This window comes from Ursus americanus, chromosome 14 (assembly GCF_024610735.1).
Source record: "Ursus americanus isolate L20-20 chromosome 14, mUrsAme1.1.p, whole genome shotgun sequence".
In the NCBI taxonomy this organism is placed as follows: Eukaryota; Metazoa; Chordata; class Mammalia; order Carnivora; family Ursidae; genus Ursus; species Ursus americanus.
This window is the reverse complement of record NC_142140.1, coordinates 12729566-12752281: the sequence shown is the minus strand read 5'-3', so window position 1 is coordinate 12752281 and position 22716 is coordinate 12729566. Positions and strand designations below refer to the sequence as shown.

At 42.6% G+C, this 22716-nt stretch overlaps 1 protein-coding gene across 5 annotated transcripts in view; it reads left to right on the top strand.

Moving 5' to 3' along the window:
• Positions 1-22716, top strand: part of ITPR1 (inositol 1,4,5-trisphosphate receptor type 1) — a 321669-nt gene that overhangs the window by 144844 nt on the left and 154109 nt on the right. For all 5 annotated transcript variants that reach the window (XM_045808124.2, XM_087866841.1, XM_087866840.1 and 2 more), the window contains 13 exons: positions 2478-2577; positions 3530-3690; positions 4192-4333; positions 6015-6173; positions 8252-8424; positions 9843-9962; positions 10946-11140; positions 13339-13590; positions 14107-14248; positions 14988-15141; positions 16393-16580; positions 19682-19820; positions 20505-20559. In XM_045808124.2, the coding sequence (XP_045664080.1) occupies positions 2478-2577; positions 3530-3690; positions 4192-4333; positions 6015-6173; positions 8252-8424; positions 9843-9962; positions 10946-11140; positions 13339-13590; positions 14107-14248; positions 14988-15141; positions 16393-16580; positions 19682-19820; positions 20505-20559 (1980 nt within the window). The remainder of the gene's footprint in view (positions 1-2477; positions 2578-3529; positions 3691-4191; positions 4334-6014; positions 6174-8251; positions 8425-9842; positions 9963-10945; positions 11141-13338; positions 13591-14106; positions 14249-14987; positions 15142-16392; positions 16581-19681; positions 19821-20504; positions 20560-22716) is intronic.

Genomic DNA, 22716 nt, shown 5'->3' with positions numbered 1-22716 from the left:
CAACTTTGTGGCTGTTTTATAACTGTCCTGCTCTCATGGCTTTTGAGTTAAGGATGGGAATGGGACTTGGGATGAATTGATAGAATGCCCTTTGTGTCTTAAATGTAATTTGACCTAGGACTTTATAGAATGTGATCATCCAATTAAAAGCTAAGCTCCAAGTTTTGGTTATACTTTGAAATTAAGAAAATGAGTCCAAGTCTCTCAGAAGAAAAAGAATTGCAAACCTATGTCAGATTTCTTCTTCATGTTGCTTCATGTATATTCATTCTAGTTTACATAAATATCGCTATGGTTGCCCTTACTTCCAATGTTCAAGGCATTTAGAATGAGGGAAAGCAAAAGGCAGAGAGGATGTACTGAAGTTGGTGTCTGGTTTGATACTTTCCCTGCCCTCACCTCTTTTCCATGTCTATACCATTGCTCTAAATTCCCCTTAATGCAAATGATGTCTGTGGTCCCTTGTCTGCCCCAGCCCCAACAAAGTTCAAAGTTCCAACTCAAGTTTTCTGTGACAAAAAACTTCCATGATTTTCTGAAGCCTCATTGATCTCCTCTTCTAAAGGTCCTTCAGTACTTACCTTGACTGCTCCCAACTTAATGCTTTTTAATGTGCATTTCCCGTTACTTACTATTGCTTGATGTTCATTGATCTTGTCTCACTAATGTGGTAGATTCTTGATGCAAGAATTATGCCATTATTTCTACTACTCCCTTAAGGCAAATTGAAAAACATTATAAAATTATCCATGTTCACTGTAAAAAAAAAACAACAAAAATGTTAATGTCATGGAGAGCAAAGAAGCAAATAAAAATTAAATAAAAATTTAACTATTGAGAGATAACCACTGTTAACATTATGGTTTATGTAGTTTTCGACAAGTCTCTGGGCATACAGATAACATGTATATAATTTATCATAAATAGAATTATAAGCTATTTTTAACATTTTTCACTATGTTCTGTACATATTTCCAAGTATATATGGAATATAATCACTTTAAATATTTAGTATTCTAGTGTATGTCCTACAATAAACTAGTCCATTGAGGCATTGGATTGTTTACAACTCTTGTAAATAATGCTTTGTTCAATGTCTCTATGCCCCAGTTTGTACTTGCGCTGTCATTTTAAGTGAAAAATCTAAAAATGGGATTGCTAGATGAAAAGGTAGATACATTTTACTTATTTTATAAAGTGCCAGACTCCCTTCCAGAGTTTCACCTGTTAACCTCTCCTCACTCTCCTGGTGAGAGTGTAATTTCCCTAAGCTCTTGTAAATACTGGGTTGGTTATGTCAGTCTCTAAGATCTTTGGAATATGATAGAGTAAAATGATACATAGTTTTAATTTATATAAATTGTATACTAAGGAGATTGAATGTATACTTCCAAGTTTATTGGCCATTTATATTGCTTTATTAAATTCCTGGCTTATGTCCTAGGCTCATTTTCATTTCCAGTATTCATGTTATTTTCTTACTGATTTTGAAGATCTCTTTATAAATGCAGATTAATAACCTTGTTATCCTATGTGGTATTCTTTCATTTTCCCAGGTTGTCTTTTTTCTTTCAGCTTTGTTCCTGATTTTTTTTTTCTTCTTTACAGAAGATATAAAATTTGGGGTGGGGGGATGGGTTAGCCCGCTGATGGGAATTAAGGAGGGCACGTGTTGTGATGAGCACTGGGTGTTCTACAGAAACAATGGATCGTGGAACACTACATCAAAAACTAATGAAGTGCTGTATGGTGACTAACATAACATAACACAAAATCAATAAGTAAATAATCATATGACTTGCAAAAAAATTTTTTTTTAATTTGAAAAAAAAACATTTGTTATTGGAAAAAAATTAAATGAGATAAAATACATTATTATCTTAATAGATGTTGAAATGTATTTGGAAAAAATACTCCTTATTTTATTTTATACTTGAAAAGATAAAAAATAGAATAAAAAAATTTTAACTGTATTATAAGATGTATCCATCTTTGACTTTTAAAATTTATGGACTTTGTATGTTGTTGCATGCTTCAGAGGCTTTCCCTACTACAAGATTATTAAATGTTAACTCCTATTTTATCCTAGTAATTTTATTTTTTGCTTTTTTGATCCATACGAAAATGTCAGGTGTTGCTTTATCCACTCTGATGACATGCATTAGTATATACTCAGGAAATACTTGTTACTCTGTCTCCTCAGTCTGTTCTGAGATACTCATTCATAGGAGTGATCTTTTATTTAGAAATATAGTATATCCCAGTGTTAGAATCCTTATGAATGATTTCTTATTGTAAATAGATTAGAATATATCTCAGTGCGCAGCCATTTGCTTCTCAGTCTATATTGCCCAGTGTATGTAACAAAAAAACATTTTGGTGATCCCTTTTTATTTTGGTAGAATATATTCTAGGCCAGTGGCTATAGAGAACCTAAAAATTCCTGTCCCCCAAATCCTTTTTTCCCCCCACTTCAGAAACTCCTACGTCCGGCTCAGACACCTGTGCACTAATACCTGGGTTCACAGCACAAATATCCCCATCGACAAAGAAGAGGAAAAACCCGTGATGCTGAAAGTAAGTTCGGGAACTTGGCTGCCTCCTTAGGCTCTTGTGTTCCCTAATGAAAGGGCTCCTTTGAGAACAGGTGGGGGAGTAGGGACTGCATTTTGTTGGTTTGGCCAGTGTGTGGTCATGGACAAACTTGAATGCAGTGAAAGAATTCTCTCCAAGGGACCTGGCTCAAGCAAGCCCAGGCTTTTTGAAATAACCAGAACTTTTTTATTCCATGGCTTTTGCCCTAAAGGTTGAGCAATTGTCTGGGTTTCCTGTCTGTCTGAAGGATGATTTTGGATCAGGGAATGTTTGCTTGTGCCTTCAGGCTCATCAGATACCTAGTCAGTTTCCCCCGATTTTTATTATTTCTTTCTCTCTCTGTGTATTTAAATATACTTTTATTTTTTGAGAGTTGTCTCAGCCCCTTTAGTTTCTCTCCCTGAACTCACCGCCCTCTCCATCACTACCTTCTCCAGGGTCATAGAGCATACATTCACAAACGTAGGGATTTTGTTTTTAACAAGTGAAATGATATGCTCACGTTGTTTTTAGCGATGGGGGAGGTCACTGGAATTTTTTTCTTCTATTTTTATGAACATTTTCAGGTATACAGAAGAAGTGAAGGAACGGGTGCATTGTCTACCCTTATAATACTCTGAGTCCGTAATTACCATTTTGCTCATTTGCTTTTTCCTTGTGTATTTATATGCATGTTTTTAAATTTAACAGTCTTAACCAGCTTCCTTTAACAAGTATAAAATGATACCAGAGCCCGTTTTCTGCCTCACACTTCCCCACAGTAAGACTCTCCAGAGGTAACAACTGTTAAGGAACTTCCTTCCAGATGTTTTCTGTGTCTAGTTAATTTTAGCTGCAGGATAGCTCCAGCCTAGTGCGCCTTAAGTTTAGTGTCTGATTAATGTGTTGCTCTCTCAGTCCGAGACAGTTGCGTAAAGACCGTTTTGCTCTTCAGATCGGCACCTCCCCCGTGAAAGAGGATAAGGAAGCGTTTGCCATAGTTCCAGTCTCCCCCGCTGAGGTCCGGGACCTGGATTTTGCCAACGATGCCAGCAAGGTGCTGGGCTCCATAGCCGGGAAGCTGGAGAAGGGCACCATCACCCAGAATGAAAGAAGGTGAGGGCTTCCCGCAAGAGCCAGGCACGCTCATCCTCAGCCACCACGGATTTTTGAAATCCCGTGCTTGCAGAAAGAGAAAATGCCAACTCTGAACAGCCTTGTGTGAGAGGAGCAGGCCTTAGCATTTGTATGTGGCTTCAACCTGTGGCTTTCAAAAACCACATTCACTTCTTTGAAAGTCTCTAAAGTTGAAAAGATCGGTCTTTTTCCCTGTCTCCAATTTGGCTTCTGGAACTACCTAGCTAAACGTTGGGGGCCAGTGTTACTCTGAAATAAAATTTTTGATGGCTCATATTTTGTGAAGGTGGTTATCCTTTTGTGGACAGTAATGTGGGTATTTTACTCTTTTTGGCAATTGGTTGTCACTTTCAGGGAAATTGGGAAGAATGGATCTGCTTATGTTTAACTGGCTCATTAGGCCTGAGTCTTCCAAGGTGAAGCTTCCAACCTATTGGACGTTGAACGTTTCCTATCTCTAATAGCTTCTTTTCCCCTAAGGTCTGTGACCAAGCTGCTGGAAGACTTGGTTTACTTTGTCACGGGTGGCACTAACTCTGGTCAAGATGTCCTTGAGGTGGTCTTCTCCAAGCCCAACAGAGAACGGCAGAAGCTGATGAGAGAACAGAATATCCTCAAGCAGGTCTGTGAGATGCGATACACCAGGATCTTTGTAAGACATCAGTGGGATTGCTGCTCTTACACAGGGACGTGGATGTTTCCCACCTGGAAGCCTTGATCAAGTGACTTTGGAGAAAACAGACTTGATTTTGTGAGCAATGTTGAGTTCATAACAGTCTTGAGTGGAAGGCACAGCGTTTACGTGTACCTCCTGCCCACGCACGCGCACAGCCTTTCCCGTCATTAACGTGCCACTGCGGTGGCTGAACCTGCAGTCCCCCCAAATCTGTAGCTCACATTAGGGTTTGCTCTTGGTGTTCTACCCTCATTCTTTGGGTTTAGGCCAATGTATAATGACATATCCGTCCTTATAGTATCATGCCCAGTATTTTCACTGTCCTAAAAATCCTCCATTTTCTGCCTGTTTATCCTTCCCTCCCCTCACCCCCAGCCACCACTGATCCTTTTATTAACTTCATAGTTTAACCTTTTCCAGAATGTCCTATAGTTGGAATCATACAGTATGTAGCGTTTCCAGACGGTGTTCTTTCACTTAGTAATATGCATCTAAGATTCCTCTGTGTCTTTTCAGAGCTTCATAGCTCAGTTCAATTGAAAACACGCTTGTTGAATATCAACGTGTGAGAATTCACCTGTTAGGAACTCCAAGAAGAGTTTGCTTGACAACTTTATTTTCATCAAAAATAATAGCAAGTGCTGTGTGTCCTTAAGGTTATTTCATAGGTCTGGGGGATGAGGAGTGTTTGATAAATAGGGAACTCTATAAACCACCAGAAAATCTTACCATGAAGAATGAGTAAATGGCTTACAGGACATATATAGATGGTATTATCCGGTGTAAATTTAAACTGGTGTGAAGACAAATGATAGGGAGGTGACAAGGGTAGATGGAGTGCACAGGGCTGCATACAGTACAGTTCTCTAAAGCTGAATATGGGCCATTTCCTTGGCTTAGAAATCCCTGGCCCCTAACCCCCAAAGAAAAACACATTAGTTACTAGTCCTACAGTTTTCCATAGGAACTTGGGATTTGAGAATCCTTTCTCCTGTCAGTTGATGATAGACAAAATTTATTAACACGCCATCATGTTTCAGCAAGGATTTCCCATCCAAGAATAAATTAGGTCCAGCTGTTTCATGGGATGAGTCCCAGATTAGACCTCTGGCTCTATGCCAATGCTCATTTTCCACCGTAGTGATTCCTTGAGGGACCGGAATGATCGGATTCCATGGCAGAAGCCTTCATTGAGCACTATCTTCATGCAACTGACAGTTATTATCTCCTTTTAGCCTTAGGACCCCCTTGGGAGCTGGGTGGTCTTCTTTCCATTTTATTGAGGAGAAAACCCGAAGTTACCTCGACTGCTTTATACTGCTAGGGAGTAATGCAGGAGTGTGATCTCAGCCCAGAATCTGCTAATTCCAGAGTCTGTGCTCTTAACCGTTGCCCTGCACACCGTACTTACAAGTGTTTGAGGACCAGTTAGGTCCGGGTGGCCTGAATTCAGTGAGTAGCCAGTCTCAGTTGATGGATTGCATATGATTTTCAGGTAATTGATGTTGGTCTAGAGAGAGTTGCTGGTGCAGTCCCGCCACCTGTGAGGTTATGTTAGTTTGAGACGAAGGGCTAGCCATGAACACTCTAAATGATGGCGGTGTCTGTTCTTCTTTCTCACCATCAGATCTTCAAGTTGTTACAAGCCCCATTCACAGACTGTGGCGATGGCCCCATGCTGCGGCTGGAGGAGCTAGGGGACCAGCGGCACGCCCCTTTCAGACATATCTGCCGGCTCTGCTACAGGGTCCTGAGACACTCGCAGCAAGACTACAGGAAAAACCAGGTTGGGATTCAGGGTTGATTGAAGTTCATATACTTGCCTCATGAGTTTTAAGTCTTGCATCTGTCATTATTTAATCACTAGAGAATAGTTTATTAAGTTTGAGCTTAGAAAGGAAATATATTTTTGCAAGCCTGAGAAAAAGACAGAGTCCTTAGGAAAGATACCTGAGAAGTCCCCTTCAGCAGCCACCTTTCAATGAGATTTTATGTTTTGACATTGGTATTAATTACATTTCTAGTGTTTTTCATGCCAACTTACCTTAAGGTTTAGGAAAATGATTGCATGCGTTTATATTAAAAGTAGAGCAGAATGTTTTCTTCCGCTCCCTTCCATATCCTCCATGTCTGCTGGTAACTTTCTCTTTAGTTTGGTTTTGGCTCATGTTTTATGGCATTCGAAGTCCTCGTGTATGTCATGGCACTGTATATGTTATCCTCTCCCTGTAAAATAAATGTTCTAAACTCTCTGCGGGTTCCCATCAATTTGAGATTTTAAGGAAACCTGTGAACTGTGTTGTCACATTGTGTAGTTTTCAGCTGGAACGACTTTGTCCCCCAGGAAGTAACTTGGCAACGTCGGGAGACCTTTTGAGTGTCACCACTTGGAGGTGCTACTGGCGTGTGTAGTGTAGAAGGAATATCCAGGAATGCACAGGACATCCCTGACAACAGTTATCCAGCCCCGAAAGTCAGTAGTGCTGAGGTTGAGGACCCCTGCACTTTGTGACATGAAGTGCTGGAGGTGCACAGATGTCGCTTACGACAACCTTGACTCCCAGTCTCTGCAGTGTGTTACAAAAGGCTTTTGTTGGTAAACTTTTGACTGCCACGACATCTGGCCTTTAAATTTAAACTTCTCTCTGTAATTAAAGTGTATAGGTTTTGTCACAAAGATAGTGTTAAACTGAAGCAGTGCTCTAAAGTATCAGAACCTTGTTAACACGTATTGCTAAGCCTTTGGCTTGGCCTTTACTGCTGTTGAAATGGAAAGTATCCTATACCTGTGATGCTGTGTTCATTAGTGTGGACAGGTGGTCCTTGGGTGCTCTGGTGGCTTTCAGTCCACCTGCAGTGCTCGAATAGTGCGAAGAGATTTTATTCTCTTCCTCTCTGCCACCTGCAGACGAGGATACAGCAGAGACTTCCGTGTGTGCCAGCACGTTTTGCTTGTACATGAAAACGCCCAACCAGTCCCTCTCGCTGCTGCTACCTTGACTGTCTTTGCTTGATGTCTACAGATTTTCTGCTGCTTGGCAGTAGTATGTCCCTGAAGGCTGGTAAATTCCCAAACATGCATCCTTATTGAGCATGGGCTGAAAAGTGGCCAGTGTCCACTGTGGACACGCTGCATAGTTTTTAGGATTTGGGGATTAATTTAAAAAAATGAAGCCAAGTTTCAAGGGCTCTTAGAACTTTCAGTAAACAAATAGTCTGTCTTAGGAAGGGATATATCTTTGAATAGAAACCAATATCTGCAAGAGGCTTCCCTGAGTTCTCATGTATTTTTATGGAATGTCACGTCTGATCCCCAAAGAGAGAAGCCAGAGATGTTTTCGTACGTTCTGTGAATCTGATTTACTGGGCTAGGTATTCCTAACTTGCTCCTGCTACACATTGGCTTTAGAAATGTGTTTTCACCCCAGATAAAGAGAACAGAATGGGGTAATATTGTTCTAAATATCTAGGTAGGCTTAAGTGTGTTTATTCAGGAGCACAGAGCAGTAAGGCACAGTTAAATCCTCTTGAATTAGTAATAAAATCAGAGCTGGAAAACAGCTTTTGACCTTTCAGAAAAATAAGTCACCGCATTAATATTTATACTGTGCACTTAATAAAATGCCCATCTGTACGTATGAGATAATTTGCTTAATTGCATTTGCATGGTGGGTTTAGTAAAATGAAGGATGTGGGGGAGTTTGCAGCTGCTGTCCTAGATTGGAAAGTTGTGGAAAGATGCTCCACTAGGATTTCCCTTATGAACAATAATTCTCATCAGGGACTATTGCTACTTTCCTTAGTTTTGGGTTAACCTTAATATCTTTTGTTGTCCCTGCTGACCTCTCTTTTCTTCCTTAAAAGGAGTACATAGCCAAGCAGTTTGGCTTCATGCAGAAGCAGATTGGCTATGATGTGTTGGCCGAAGACACCATCACTGCCCTGCTTCACAATAACCGAAAACTCCTGGAGAAACACATCACTGCTGCTGAGATCGACACGTTTGTCAGTCTGGTGCGAAAGAACAGGGAGCCCAGGTGAGGCAGCAGTGGGCCCGATCGGGGGAAGGTGTCCAGGCATTGAAGATGCAGGCCCTTGGCTAGTCGTGGTGCCTTCGGCTAGGTTTCCTTTCTGAGGGCGGCTAGCGACAGATTTCAGTTAGGCCGGTCTAGAGAGGCTCTTGGATGAGTAGTAGCAAGAACATGGGATTGGGATAGACCCGTAGTGGAATCCCAGCGCTAACATTTACTAGCTGGGTGACCTTTGCTTTCCCCTTGAGCTTTAATTTCCTTCTATGCTAAATGGATGATTATGAAAATTGAATGAGAATAAATGCATGGGAAGTGCCTGGTACTTAGTGGATGCACAGTAAATGACAGTCTTGGCCAGTCAGTCACAGTTTAGCACCCCCTGATTATCAGAACACCTCCCCCAAATATCAGCAGTAAGAGTCTTTTGCAAACTTAGTTGTTACTTGAGTGTTTTTATTTTATGTTAGAATTCTATCTTTTCTCTTTGCATAGATCTCCCCCTCTTCTTATTCTCTTCCCTCTTCTCCTGATTAAGATCCACAGTATTGGGCTGGTGGCTCAGTGGGTAAAGCATCTGCCTTTGACTCGGGTCATGGTCCCAGGGTCCTGGGATCGAGCCCTGCATTGGACACCCTGCTCAGTGGGGAGTCAGCTTCTCCTTCTCCCTCTGCCCCTCCCCCCGCTTGTGCACGCATGCTCTCTTTCTCTCAAATAAATAAAATCTTTAAAAAGAAAAAAGGTATCCACAACATTTTAGCAGTGGGAAATAGTTTATAATATAGGTATCGTGAATGGTCACACTGGAGAGCCAATAATGTTGTTGTAAAATGACTCCTCCCACCCATAAAGATAAATAACGTTCGTGGAGCATTCTCACGTACCAGGAACCGAACTAAGTCAGCACTTGCCATGAATTACCTCACTTAATCCTCAGGACAGTTCTCTGAGGTTATACATTACCCTCTGCTATAGATGAGGAGAGTGAAGTGCAGCGAGGTCCAGAAACTTCCTCGAGTCACACTGCATACTGGAACATAACTAAGGAGGACCAGAGCAGGGATCCAGCCGGGGCACTCGGGCCTCAGAGCCTTTCCTCACCTGTCTGCTCCCCCTCCACCTCCCCCACCGCTCCCTTACGTGAGCTTCTGCCTTGTCTCGTTCTTTCTGCGCGTTTTTGCCTCATCCCGTCCTCGTCTGCCCCAACCACTGCCACCTTTCCTCGTTTGCTTCTTTCTTTCTTTCCTGTCTTACGGCGACTGGCTTTCTGGTTGTGCCGTAGGCACCGGCACCAAAACCTAAACTGTCTCTGATTGCTTTGGTCCAAGCTCTGTTGGACCTGTCCGCTTGCGAAGAGTCGGGCTCCAAGAGCCAAACCTCTGCTCTAGTTACAGAAAATGTCTTGGTTGCTTTCTCTTTCTCGACAGATTCTTAGATTATCTCTCCGACCTCTGCGTGTCCATGAACAAATCGATCCCAGTGACCCAGGAACTGATATGTAAAGCCGTGCTGAATCCAACCAATGCTGACATCCTGATTGAGACCAAGTGAGTGGGGATCCTGGGATTTGAGATACAGACGAGAAAGGGATTTAGGTAGAGAATGCGTGGTTTAGTGGATGCCTGCATTCCTGACTAATAGAACTTAACCCTTTGATTTCTTCAGACCTGGTCTGAAGTCGGATGGGCTAGCATGGGTCTGTCTGAGGCAAAGGTCTTGCATGGGGGAGTTAAGTTTGCTTTTAGAGTGGCCTCCTCTGCACTTGCTTTGCACGCTGGTTGAAAACTCGTATGTATTCACCAGCAAGCATTTTGCACACACTTTGCTTTCATTTGAAGAGCTTAAAGTTCTTTAAGTACGATTATCAGTTTTAAAATTTAAAGGAGCTAATTCAATGGTGGTATTAAGACACTGTAGGGCAGAGCTTTTTAAATTATCACTGTTCAAAAAGTGTTTAATGCTGCATAGAAACTTGAGTAATAGTAGTGATTCATTTTTAGCAAGGGAACGGTTTTCCTGGTAATAGGGCCAGTGTTGAAAAAACAAGTCAAAATAAAACCCCAAACTCAATTAGACCCTGAGCTAGTGATTTTATTTTTTCCTCAGGCGTAGCTTAATTTTGGACTCGGTTAATGCGACTTGAGCACTTGGACATCTGCGCCTGGATAGTTGTCATGGGGGACCGTCCGTGCATTTAGCAGCATCCCGGGCCTCTGTCCGGTAGATGCCCGTGGTACCCCTCCCACTCCGTTGGGACAAACAGAAATGTGAAAATGTCCACTGACATTGCCACGTGTCTCCTTGAGAACGGGCAGGGCAAACAGAATCACCCTGTTTGAGAACCACTGGGATGAAGTATATGAAGAAGTTAATGTTTGGCTCTTTGCGATTCTGCCATCGGGGAGAAAAATGGTTTTCTTTTTATCTTTATGCTGAAGGTGAAACTAGATTTCAGTATATTGCTACCGTTGATCCAGCACAAGCAAGCATTTCAACGTAGTGAGTTTTCCCTCTTCCTCTTGTTTTCTAGGTTGGTTCTTTCTCGTTTTGAATTTGAGGGTGTTTCTACTGGAGAGAATGCTCTGGAGGCAGGAGAGGATGAAGAGGAGGTGTGGCTCTTCTGGAGGGACAGCAGCAAGGAGATTCGCAGCAAGAGCGTCAGGGAACTGGCCCAGGATGCCAAAGAAGGACAAAAGGAAGACCGAGACGTTCTCAGCTACTACAGGTGACGGCGAGTCCCTCCGGGCTCGGTTGGGGGTGCCCTGAAAAGAAGTGAGGGGGAATTTATTGCTTGTTTGTCGATGGCTCCAAGGAACCACAAGCTGTCACCTGTCTAGCAAATGCTGTGTATTTTAGGAGTTGGGAGTGTAAGGTTTCATTGATACTTCCTAGTAAATTGATTTCCGGATGTGGCCAGGTCGACAGAAGAGTGAGTGCGTGTATCAGCCCCTAGTTACCGCTTCCCCTTGGCAGCACAGGACGTTGTATGCGTATTGTAGTAGTTAGGAGTCAGACTCTATGGTCAGACTGCTTGGGGTCAAATCCTGACCTTCCTACATAGTAGGTTTTTTACTTTGGTCAAGTTATACACCTCTGCATGCCCCAGTTCCTTTATTTGCAAAATAGAGACCATAGTGCCAACCTCCTAGAACTTTTGCAGACAGAGCTAGGAAATGAGTGTGTGTATTGACACATATATGCATATTTATATACACGCACACATATATCTATTTCTGTATCTGTCTGTACTAATATATAATGAAACCGTGAGTGCATGTCAATACTTCAGTTCCATTCCAACACCCGTGGGGTTATTGCATCCTTCCCCTTTCCATGTGCATAACTCCGCCCTGCGACAGAGAAACCTGGCTGGCCGTTGCCCTGGTGTGTAGCCGTTTGCTCACTGTCCACCTCTGCTGCTCACCTCCTTCAGCCCCAGCGTCTCCCCAGTCCCAGCTTTAAGACCTTCTGGCCCTGCCACCTCAGGGAAGGCAACGGAGAGGAAAAGGGGGGAGGGGAGAGCCAATAAAAATTTTTCAAAGAAAAGAGAAGATGGCAAAGTGCTCATGGGATTTTTTAGTAAGTACAACTTTGCGGTTACGGCAGTCTGTTACCTCCTGCATTCCCTTCTCCTCTCTCCCATTCGTGCCTGTGGTGCATACCCTTCCGCGTTCTCGGTGTGTTCATATTTTACTACGTTAGGATGCATTCATAACAAGTACAGAGTACATTGCCTGTTCCTAAAATGAATGTAAATGGTGCTGTACTCTCCCATTCTGAAGCCTGCCTGCTTGATTCTGTATTGCTTCTGAAAGGTGTTCGTGTTCATGGAGGTAGACCTATTTGTCTAATTTTGACAGCCGAGTGGTATTCCATTTTATGATGCCACGTTTTCATTGCTCTTTGATATCCCATTGTATGCCACAGTTTAGCTTTTCATGTCAGGGAACGTCCTTATTCAGAAGTGTGCATAGGGGTAAGAGTTTCCATTTCATATCAGGAGTGGAATTGTTGAGTTGGTGAGGATGGGTATTGTAACGTCACTCAGCAGTCCTAGATCAGATACTTTGGCGTACACCCCCACCAGTTGTAGAATAGAACTTTGTTTCTCCTGGTCTTTGCTAATTCTGAAATGTGGTGCTTTTTAATCTTCGTTAATTTTATAAGCATGAAATAGAATCCTATTTTAATTTGCACTCACTGGTATCTAGTGAGATTGAGACTATTTTCAACTCATGGTATTGATAACAAATAGGATCTTACATCAGAAGCCAGTATTTGCCACTTTGGAAGCTAGTGGCTTGCTTATTTCATATGAGACGTTGTTTACTCTTCTAATGTTTGATATGTCTTCTCCTGAGCATGAATGAGAAAGTGTGCTTCCCTGGTCCGGTATGGAAGGTGACAAAGATCACATGTCGTTGGGTGAGGAAGAAAGATAAAACATTTTGAGGAGTCCTCTACTTGGCACATCATGTTTTTCATGTAGAAGTCAAAGAGTAGGCTTATATGAGATAAGATCCTAAGAGTATTAGAAAATTTTCTGATTAGACTCAGCATGGGAGATATCTTTAACATTTCCTACGTGGTCTTTATAAACAGTATAAAAAAGAGCTGAAGAAGCAGACAGCCATTTTAGATGTAACATTTCCCCCCATTTATGTCATAAAATAAGGGGAAATTGGAATCAAGTAGTCACGTAATTACTCCCAACCCAGCAGGGTGGACACGTATGACTAGTGGTGTAGTTTGACCTGTTCCTTTGTGGGCCTGGTACAGAAGCCATTTAAGCATGTCGATGTCTAAGTACAGGTGGCCAGATGTCACTCCTATGAAAGTTGGGCATTTCCGGACTGTCCTGCTGTGTGTTCCATTCATCGTCAACAATTTCTGATTTCTTCATGTAACTTTACCTTTCTCCAGGTATCAGTTGAACCTTTTTGCTAGGATGTGTCTAGACCGCCAGTACCTGGCCATCAATGAAATATCAGGCCAGCTGGATGTCGATCTCATTCTCCGCTGCATGTCTGACGAGAACCTGCCCTATGATCTGAGGGCGTCCTTCTGCCGTCTCATGCTTCATATGCACGTGGACCGAGATCCCCAGGAACAAGTCACTCCCGTGAAATACGCCCGCCTGTGGTCTGAGATTCCCTCGGAGATCGCCATTGATGAGTGAGCCTGGCTCCTTCTCCCTGCCAAGACCTCATGTTGCTTTAAAACCTCATAATGTTTTATGTCACGGTAGACAAACCACTTATGGTCAGGTTAAGTCTAGTTAAATCATAGAAGCAAGGTGAAGTCTTTTTTGTTTTTCTCCATTAAACTTAAAAAGTGAGTGGCAAATGCTACTTTTGTTTGAAGAATGCCAAAGATGGCATGATTATATTTTCTATATCTTGTCCCTTTTTTTTAATTCAACAAATATTTGTCTCTACTTTGTGTCGGCCTTAAGTAATGTATCAGTGAACAAGCCAGAGCACTGTCTCTACACTAGTGGGGAAAAGGGATACAAACAAGATAAATGATTTCCTATCTTGATGATAGGTGCTAAGGAGGAAAAAATAAAGTAAGCACAGAGGGTGGGATACGAGGTGTTGGGGAGGGCTTCTTGGCTTTGTGGTTGGAGCAGCTGGGGAAGGCCTACCCGTGAAGATCTTGAAATTTGATTTATTTCTCCTTTTCTTTTAGCTATGATAGTAGCGGAACTTCCAAAGATGAAATTAAGGAGAGGTTTGCACAGACCATGGAATTTGTGGAGGAGTATTTAAGAGATGTGGTTTGTCAGAGGTTTCCTTTCTCTGATAAGGAGAAAAATAAGCTTACCTTTGAGGTAACCCATGGTGAAATAAGTGATCTATGTGTCTTATCTACTTTTCGTTGGTCGTTTTTCTATTGGGTAAATAGAAAATATTTTAGCATGTGGTGATTTCTATCGTGAGACTCTGATTTTGTAATAAAAAGGAATTCAGTTCAATTTTGTTCCAAAATAAAATAGAACTATTACCAGTCACTTGGCTTAATGGTAGTAAAGTTCTTAGAAGAAGTACCCAGGATGAATTGTATCATGTAAAATGATAAAATATTAGGTATACTCTGTATATTATATTAAAAACCGCAGGAAAGAAACAGAGTATGCTTGGGCTCTGTCACAGATTAAGCATTTGAGGTACGTAAATCTCGTTACCTTTGAGTTGAAATGTTTCTCTTTGAGACCACCTTTCCTTGTGAGGAGTTCTGTTCCTGAGCACTGCAATATTGTTATCTGCCTTCTCTTTGGCTATCACGCGGCTGGCGCTGTATTATCTTTGGGAAGCTCCACAGACACATGATTCGGTCAGTTGTTGATTAACTAGTTATTGAAATACGTCAGTAGCTTTGCAGTTTTTTGTTTCTTATTTTTTCAACTTATGAAACAAAATGAAATTTGATCAGAAATGGCAAGCGAAGTATATGCTTTCTCTTACCATAACAAGGGTCAGAATTAGTCATTTATCAGCTAGTCAACATAAAACTGAAGGGTACAGTTTATTTAATACCATCTCTCTCTCTCTTTTGTTTTCATATAATAGGTTGTAAATTTAGCTAGGAATCTCATATACTTTGGTTTCTACAACTTCTCTGACCTTCTACGATTAACCAAAATCCTCCTGGCCATACTGGACTGCGTGCACGTGACGACCATCTTTCCCATTAGCAAGATGGCGAAAGGAGAAGAGAATAAAGGTAAGAACGTTGCGGCAAAGTAGAGGAGTGGGATTTGCTGGCACCCACACACCTGGGATGCGTTCTCCCAGCCTCTCCCCTTGCTACTCTTGTCATGTGTTTCCCTGTGAGGTCCTGTCCTTTCCTTGTCCTTTTCTTCTGGATTTTTCATTATAGACATTTCCCCCCCCCCTTTTTTTTTTAATTATTTGAGAGAACAAGAGCAGAGATAGAGCACACACAAGCTGGGGGGAAGGGGAGAGGTAGAAGGAGAAACAGACTCCCCGCTGAGCAGGGAGCCTGATGCAGGGCTTGATCTCAGGACCCTGGGATCATGACCTGAGCCGAAGGCAGATGCTTAACCGACTGAGTCACCCAGACGCCCCCATTTTGGACATTAAAAAAAAAAAAAAAAAAAGCAAAGCTGAAAGAATAGCACAGCAGACACTTTTAGATCACAACTTTGGGTCCTTGATTATTCACGTTTTGCTCGATTTCCTTTAGATTTATGTATGAGTCTGTGTATCTGTTTTGCCAAAGCATTTGAGAGTTATCTGACAAATTGAATGCTTATCTCTGAAGAACACATGTCCTATTCGATGTGTTCTGAGGCATTTAATGACATTAGCATATGATGAAATAAAATCCATACTTGTATTTCCAATCTGTGACTAGGAAAATCTGCCTTTGTATGTGTATTTTTTCCTCTGTTTTAGGGTCAGAGTGGGCACGTGCTAGGTACTCAGTCTGGAAAATTGTTGAACTTGTCTCTACAGCTAGAAGAGAAAAAGTACATCTCCTTACCTTCTGCTGTCTGTCAGGTCCTGTGCTCAGTCATTTCACATATTTTTCACCATGTCATCCTCTGACTGAGCACCTTTATTCTCATTTTAGAGATGAAGAAACTGAGCCTCAGAGGTAATCCAGTGTACTCGAGTGTTAGTGGCAGCACTCGGTTTGTGCCTTCTTAACTCCTGTACCCCTAATCTTGTGCATAGTAACAAGTGTGTGCTAGGTGACCAGGAAAATTTGGCAGGTGAATTAATACACAGAAATGCCCTTTGGGGATTTCAAAGCCCATGTATTTTCCGCTACTCCTGAGTCCCCAAATTTTTGATGCGTATTAACCTTTTCCAGTTCCTAGGGTCCTGAGAATGTGTCGGAACAGGGACGTGTTAAATAATATGTCTCGAGCCTGTGCCCCCTGCCAGGCACCTGAGAGTACTCTCCCAGAATGTTGTCATGACTGAGGTCTGTCCTGGTCCTTCCTAGGCAGTAACGTAATGCGGTCCATCCACGGGGTTGGAGAGCTGATGACCCAGGTGGTGCTCCGGGGAGGAGGCTTTTTGCCCATGACTCCCATGGCTGCTGCCCCTGAGGGCAATGTGAAACAGGCAGAACCAGAGAAGGAGGACATCATGGTCATGGACACCAAGTTGAAGATCATTGAAATACTCCAGGTAACCGTCAGCCAGAGGTGGAGGGGAATGTATTCACAGGGCTACCATTTGGATCTTGTCCCTGCTTTTATAAAGCCCTAGACTTTCTGGGGAGAGACTGGAGATAAATTCTTAGCTCATTATTAAGTGCCGTGTATGAATCAGCTGTCTTCATCCTTCTATCATCTCATACCCCTCCCCAATGTGCCCTTGTCCCTCCAGCCATGACAAAACTTCCTGTGGTTACCTTAGTTTTTCATAATCCTTGCCCTCTATGTCTTCACCCAAGCTAATTCACTTAGTTAACCTTCTGCATAAAGCTGGATTCCTTGCTTATTGTTCACAACTAGTTTAAGGTTCCTTTAACTTGGCAGCACCTGCCTCCCTCCCTCCCTTCCTTTTTCATTCATTTATTCAACAAATATTTATTGAAACTGATTCTGTGCCAAGTACTTTAAGCATCGGAGGTCCAGCACTGAACAACATAGATTGAATTCCTGCTTCTAAAGCGCCTACATTTCGGTAGGAGTCCTGGGCATATTGAACAACAGGTATACTGTGTCAGATAGTGGTAAGTGCTAAGGATGCTAAAATAAAAAGGAGGGTCAGGATGGTTTGGAGGCCACCAGGGGGTGGGGATCAGGGATACTGTTTTTGATGGGGTTGTCAGACAAGGCCTCTCTAGTAAGGCGACGTGATCGGAGACCCGAAGGAAGTGAGGAAGCGAGCACGTGGTATCAAGGAAGTCTCCGAGGCAGAGGGAATAACTGAGAAGAACCTGAGGTGGGAGTATACTTGGCAAGTTTTGGAATAGGTTGGGTTCAAGAGGGAACGGAAGAAGATGAATCGGGGGGAGTAAGGACAAACAACACTTTTGAGTGGATTTGCTATAAACTGCACAGAGAAATGGGGAGGTACCTGAAGGGTGATTGTTGGTCACTGCAAGTTTTTTTGTAATATATTTTTTTAAGCTGGGAGTTTCCAGCAAGTGTATATGTGGAATGGAATGGTCAGCTAGGGAGGGACAAGTTGTTGACATAGGAGAGAGCGGATAGTTGTGGGAGTGAAGACCTTGCACGGGCAAAAGGAGGTATGGGAGCCAGTCTCCTGGAGACAGGGATTGGTCTTAGGTATGAGGACCCTCCTGATCTCCCGACAGTCTGTGTTTTCCTCATTCTGCTTGTAGGTCATTTTTATTCATTAGCAAAATCCTTTGCTCCTTCATGAAAAGAATACTGTTCCCATTTTTCCCTTTATCTCATGTTGCCTACTGCCAACCCCAGAACACGTAGTAGGTGATTATCAATGTTTATAGACTTAAGAATTTGTATTTGGAGTCGGAAATCATATTTTATCAATAGCTTGAAAGCATTCACGAGAATCCTCAAATAGTTAAGACCACAGAGAATGACTCAGAAGGAACCTCATTGAATTCTTCCCTAACCAAAAGTTGAGAAGGACTGCTTAGGCTATGGCTCATGCGTCCCAAGTACGTTGGTGTCGTGACTGTGGATCAGCAGTGATGTAGCGTAACACTTGACACCTTCACATCTTCTCATGTCATCATCCTAGAAGAGTTGGTCGGTGGAGTCATTGTTTCAACAAATACCTATTGAGTCCCCATCATATGCAAGGCACTTTGCTGGGCACTAGGAGGAATGCACAGATGATTTGGACAGAGACTATAGCCATAAGAGACTCACAGTGTAATGAGAAAATAAGGAAATGAAACTCCGAAGTAAGTGTTCTCCTGGGACACAGGGGTGGGTCATGTGCTCTCGTTTAGTAAGCACCAGAGAAGGTTTTTACAGAGGAGGTAGGATTTCATCTGCTCTTTGAAGCCTGGACAGGATTTATAGAATAGAAACAAAGGGACATCCTGAAGTCCCCTTGAACTTGGAGCATATTGAACCAGGGCATAACATCACACGGGCCAGTAGCAACTCCCCTTGGGCAGAGACCTAGAGAGTATGGAATGGGGGTTGTTAGAAAGAAGGTTGGAAATGAGGACCAGGCCAGGTTCTAGAGAGCTCTGGGTGCCTAAAGTGTTAGGACTTTTTTCTGTTGTGAGCCTTTGAAGATTTTTATACAGGGGACTGACATAAGAATAAACACCTTTGAGAGGTGAATGTGGTGATGGCAAGGCAGGAGATAAGGGGAATGTGAGCAGGGGTAGGTGATAGTCAGGAGAGATTCAGGAGAGGTGGTGGAGGTGGAACCAATAGGACTTCGTCTCTGATTAGATGTGTGTATCAGGGAAGGAGGAGTTGATGTTCCTGAGACTGACTGAGGTTGAGAAAACCCGGGGAGGACTGACATTGTTTTGTACGATACTGAGTTTGAAACTCTGGGAAGACCCCCAATGGGATGTCCAGTAGTCAGTAAGAAACAAAGACCTAGAGCTTAGAGGGTAAGCCAAGGTAGTGTCTCAGTCTAGGAGAAGTGACAGCCCTGGGATTGGGTAAGGTCACCAAGAGGGCTAGGCAGAGACAAGGAGAGAATGGAAGGGAGAATGTCACTGAGATCCTCAAATAATGCCAAGTGGTTGATTTTTTTTTTTTTTTTTTTTTTTGGTGCTAGCAATAATCAGGGAAAAAGTAACCTTGCTTCAGAGTAGAAGGCAAAGGAAAATTGGAAGTGAATGAAGAGGGAACCCAAGGGTTGGTATATAAATCAAAGGAAACCATCTGAAATGAGAAATATGGACCAAGCTAATTTCTAGTAGTAAAAACATATTTTTCCTCTGTTAATTCTTTTAAATTAAAAGCAGCCAACTTCACCCTTCTCAGGGCCCACAATTGGCATTTACTACTTGCTGAAGTAATGTTTTATAGAGGATGGAATAGGGAGTGAGTGATTTATTGTTCCAGTTATTAAATTAATTGTCGGAATGCTGGTGTTTGCACTAGAAACTAAGGTGCTATGGACAGACTTGATATACCCCATGGAAGTCTGTCGTTAAAGTAATTGTTGAAATCTAAGCCAAATATTTGGCTCACTTAGTGCTTAAGGTAATTGATGCAACAGATACCAGGCCCAGCTAGAGTGCAGTGGCTTGGCAAAGTGTTACAGGTGGTATGCTAATGTAACCAATCTGTTTCCATTTCCACTTGAATCTTTAGTTTATTTTGAATGTGAGGTTGGATTATAGGATCTCCTGCCTCCTGTGTATATTCAAGCGAGAGTTTGATGAAAGCAATTCCCAGACTTCGGAAACATCCTCCGGAAACAGCAGCCAAGAGGGGCCAAGTAATGTACCAGGTTAGTGATTCCACAGTGGGATTTCAGCCATGGAATGGGGTGTGGGTCTAATAAAAACTAGGATTCCAACAGTACATTCTGCAGAAGGGGTAAAATATGAATGTTTTGAAGACTATTGTAATTGAGAATGAAATCCTGGGAGTTAACCTTTTTGAGCAGAGGAATAATTGAAAGAGTTTTGATCTCTTCTGGGTTAGGGCTTGTTTCCTTCCGTCGTGGAGTGTCTTAGTCATAAGAGAGCTGAGGGTTGTAGTGTTGTGGCTACATGAGATGCCAAAAAAAACAAACAAAACCCTCTGAGAAAATGTGTTGTCCACTAGCAACTTTTCTTCATGACGGAAGTTTTTCCCTGCCCAGGAAATAGTGATGACGGGTCCGGGGGAAGGTGGTGATGGACACGATCCCACCTATCAAGGCCTGAGCTTCCTTGGCATGAGGTCCTCACTCTGCTCCACTAAGGGGGCTGTGAGTGGGTAGAAAACTGGCAGGAATGTGGAGCAGTGCACACCAGAGCCGCTGGATAGTGTGATCTGGGTTATCCTGGCTCCACAGCTTCACAAGATAAGATTCTAGAAGACTTGAGATTCCCCTAGGGGCAGGACAAGGCTATTTCTGGGAAAGTTCATCAACAGTCTGGTTTTTTAGACCTTTCTACGTCTGAAGCTATGTTCTCTGACTTTTCAGGTACTCTTGACTTTGAACACATTGAAGAGCAAGCAGAAGGCATCTTTGGAGGAAGGAAAGTATATTTTTAGCGTTCAGTTTTGTAGGTGGTTCTGAGATTGGGAAGCCTCCTTTTGTGTAGCTCTAAAAGGCTTTTCCTTCATTTTTCTAGGAAACAATTAGTCTTTGGGTTGAGGTTATTTTGTGGTTCTCTTTGTAACCTTTAGTGCTCAGGTCAGAATGATACTAGTTGGCTCTGTGTGTGTGTGTGTGTGTGTGTGTGTGTGTGTGTTCATGTATTTCCTGCCTGGATAGAAGGAATATAAGTAGGTTTCCCCAAATACACGTATCAAAAAGATGTTTTTTTAATGGTGCAAAATAGGGTTGAAAGAAGGAAGGGATTGAAAACAAAGTGAGGTTAGCAAGATCATGTGTTTCTGCTGCTGGTGGGCTGCCATTTTTGTCCCTGAGCTCTTTAGAGACCGTGCAACAACAACAAAAGAAACATCCATTGTCCGTAACATTAGATGAATGTATGATCCCGTTTTTAAAACATCAGATTTCTCAATGTTGACTTAAAACATTATGAGACTCAAATACCTACAAGACTCGAGTAACCACAAGCTCATATAAATACTCCTTGCACATAGTCCTTTTTAAAATTTTTATTTATTTATTTATTTTAAAGCAACCAAAAGCATTCATTTGGGGTCTTAGGGATTGCAGTCCAGGGAACACAGAGTAGACGGAAACTGATGGAAATCTAAAGTGTGCTCCGAATTGCCGGTAGGGAATGAAGGCTTACAGAGGCAAAAACCACAAGATTACATAAATTGTTCTAGAAGAATTATGCTGGCAGAATTAAACTGGCTATCTAATACAGAATTGAGTGTTTAGTTAGCAACTGTTGCATTATCTCTATTTCATAGTTCTTTTCTTTTAGAGATTTTCTTTATTTGAGAGAGAGAGAGAGCGGGAGAGGGAGAAGCAGACTCCCCACTGAGCAGGGAGTCTGACACGGAGCTCAAGGCCGGGACCCTGGGGTCATGATCTGGGCCAAAGGCAGACGCTTAACCAACTGAGCCACCCAGGTGCCCCCACATAGTTCTTTTCATACACATACTTGGTTTAATTATCTATTGCTGTGTAACAAACTACTACAGATATTTAGTGGCTTGAAAAGCTAATCTTTTTATTGCTTCTCACAATTAAGTGGGTTGACTGGGGCTAAGCTGGATGTCTCATCTGCTGGTCACTGTTCAGTCTCTTGGGGCCAGCACATCCCAGGTTCTTTACTCACATTTCTGGCTCCTTGGTAGGAATATCGGTAAGGCTGGGACCTCTCTTTCTCCCTCGCCTCCTTTCTCTCTACACGTGACTGTCTTAGGCTTCTTTGTAGCATGGTGACTGGCTCTAAGCGCAAAGATCCCAACAGGATAGGTCAATAGTGTACAACACTAATCGAGCCGCTGCTTGTATCATGTTGCTAATATCCTATTGGTCAGAGCAAATCACATGGCTGAGCCCCATGTCAGTGTGGGAGGGGCCTCCATAAGGATGTCTATACCAGGAAGGTCTCTTTTGTTGGGGGGCCACCAACGGTAGCTCTCTGCCTCAGTGCTTACAGTGTAAAACCTGTGAAATTTGAATTAGCCATATTATTTACTATGATGAAAGATGTTTTTTCTGAAACAGAGTATGTTGAGTTCCGCATGATGACACTCCCGTGTGCTCTTTTGATCTCAACTTTCCCATCATTTTCTAACACTGAACAGCAGTGATACTATCTTCACAGCTTTTTGGAGCACGTAGCACGAATAGAGTATTTTCCTGTGAAATCCTCTGTGTGCTTTTCTTGCTAACCTGCAAGCATGGAGGTCTCACCATTTGGCATTCACGTGATTGTAAATGCAATGTAGGCACTGACATAACCACGGAGTGGCGGTGCTTAGTTATGCAGCGGTCTGCCATCTGATCCAGGACATGCTTATTAATTTTTTTTTTTTAAAGATTTTATGTATTTATTTGACAGAGAGACAGCCAGTGAGAGAGGGAACACAGCAGGGGGAGCGTGAGAGGAAGAAGCAGGCTCCCAGCAGAGGAGCCTGATGTGGGGCTCGATCCCGGAACGCCGGGATCACGCCCTGAGCCGAAGGCAGACGCTTAACGACTGTGCCACCCAGGCGCCCCTAATTTTTTCCTTAAATAAATGGCACACAGTGATAATAATACT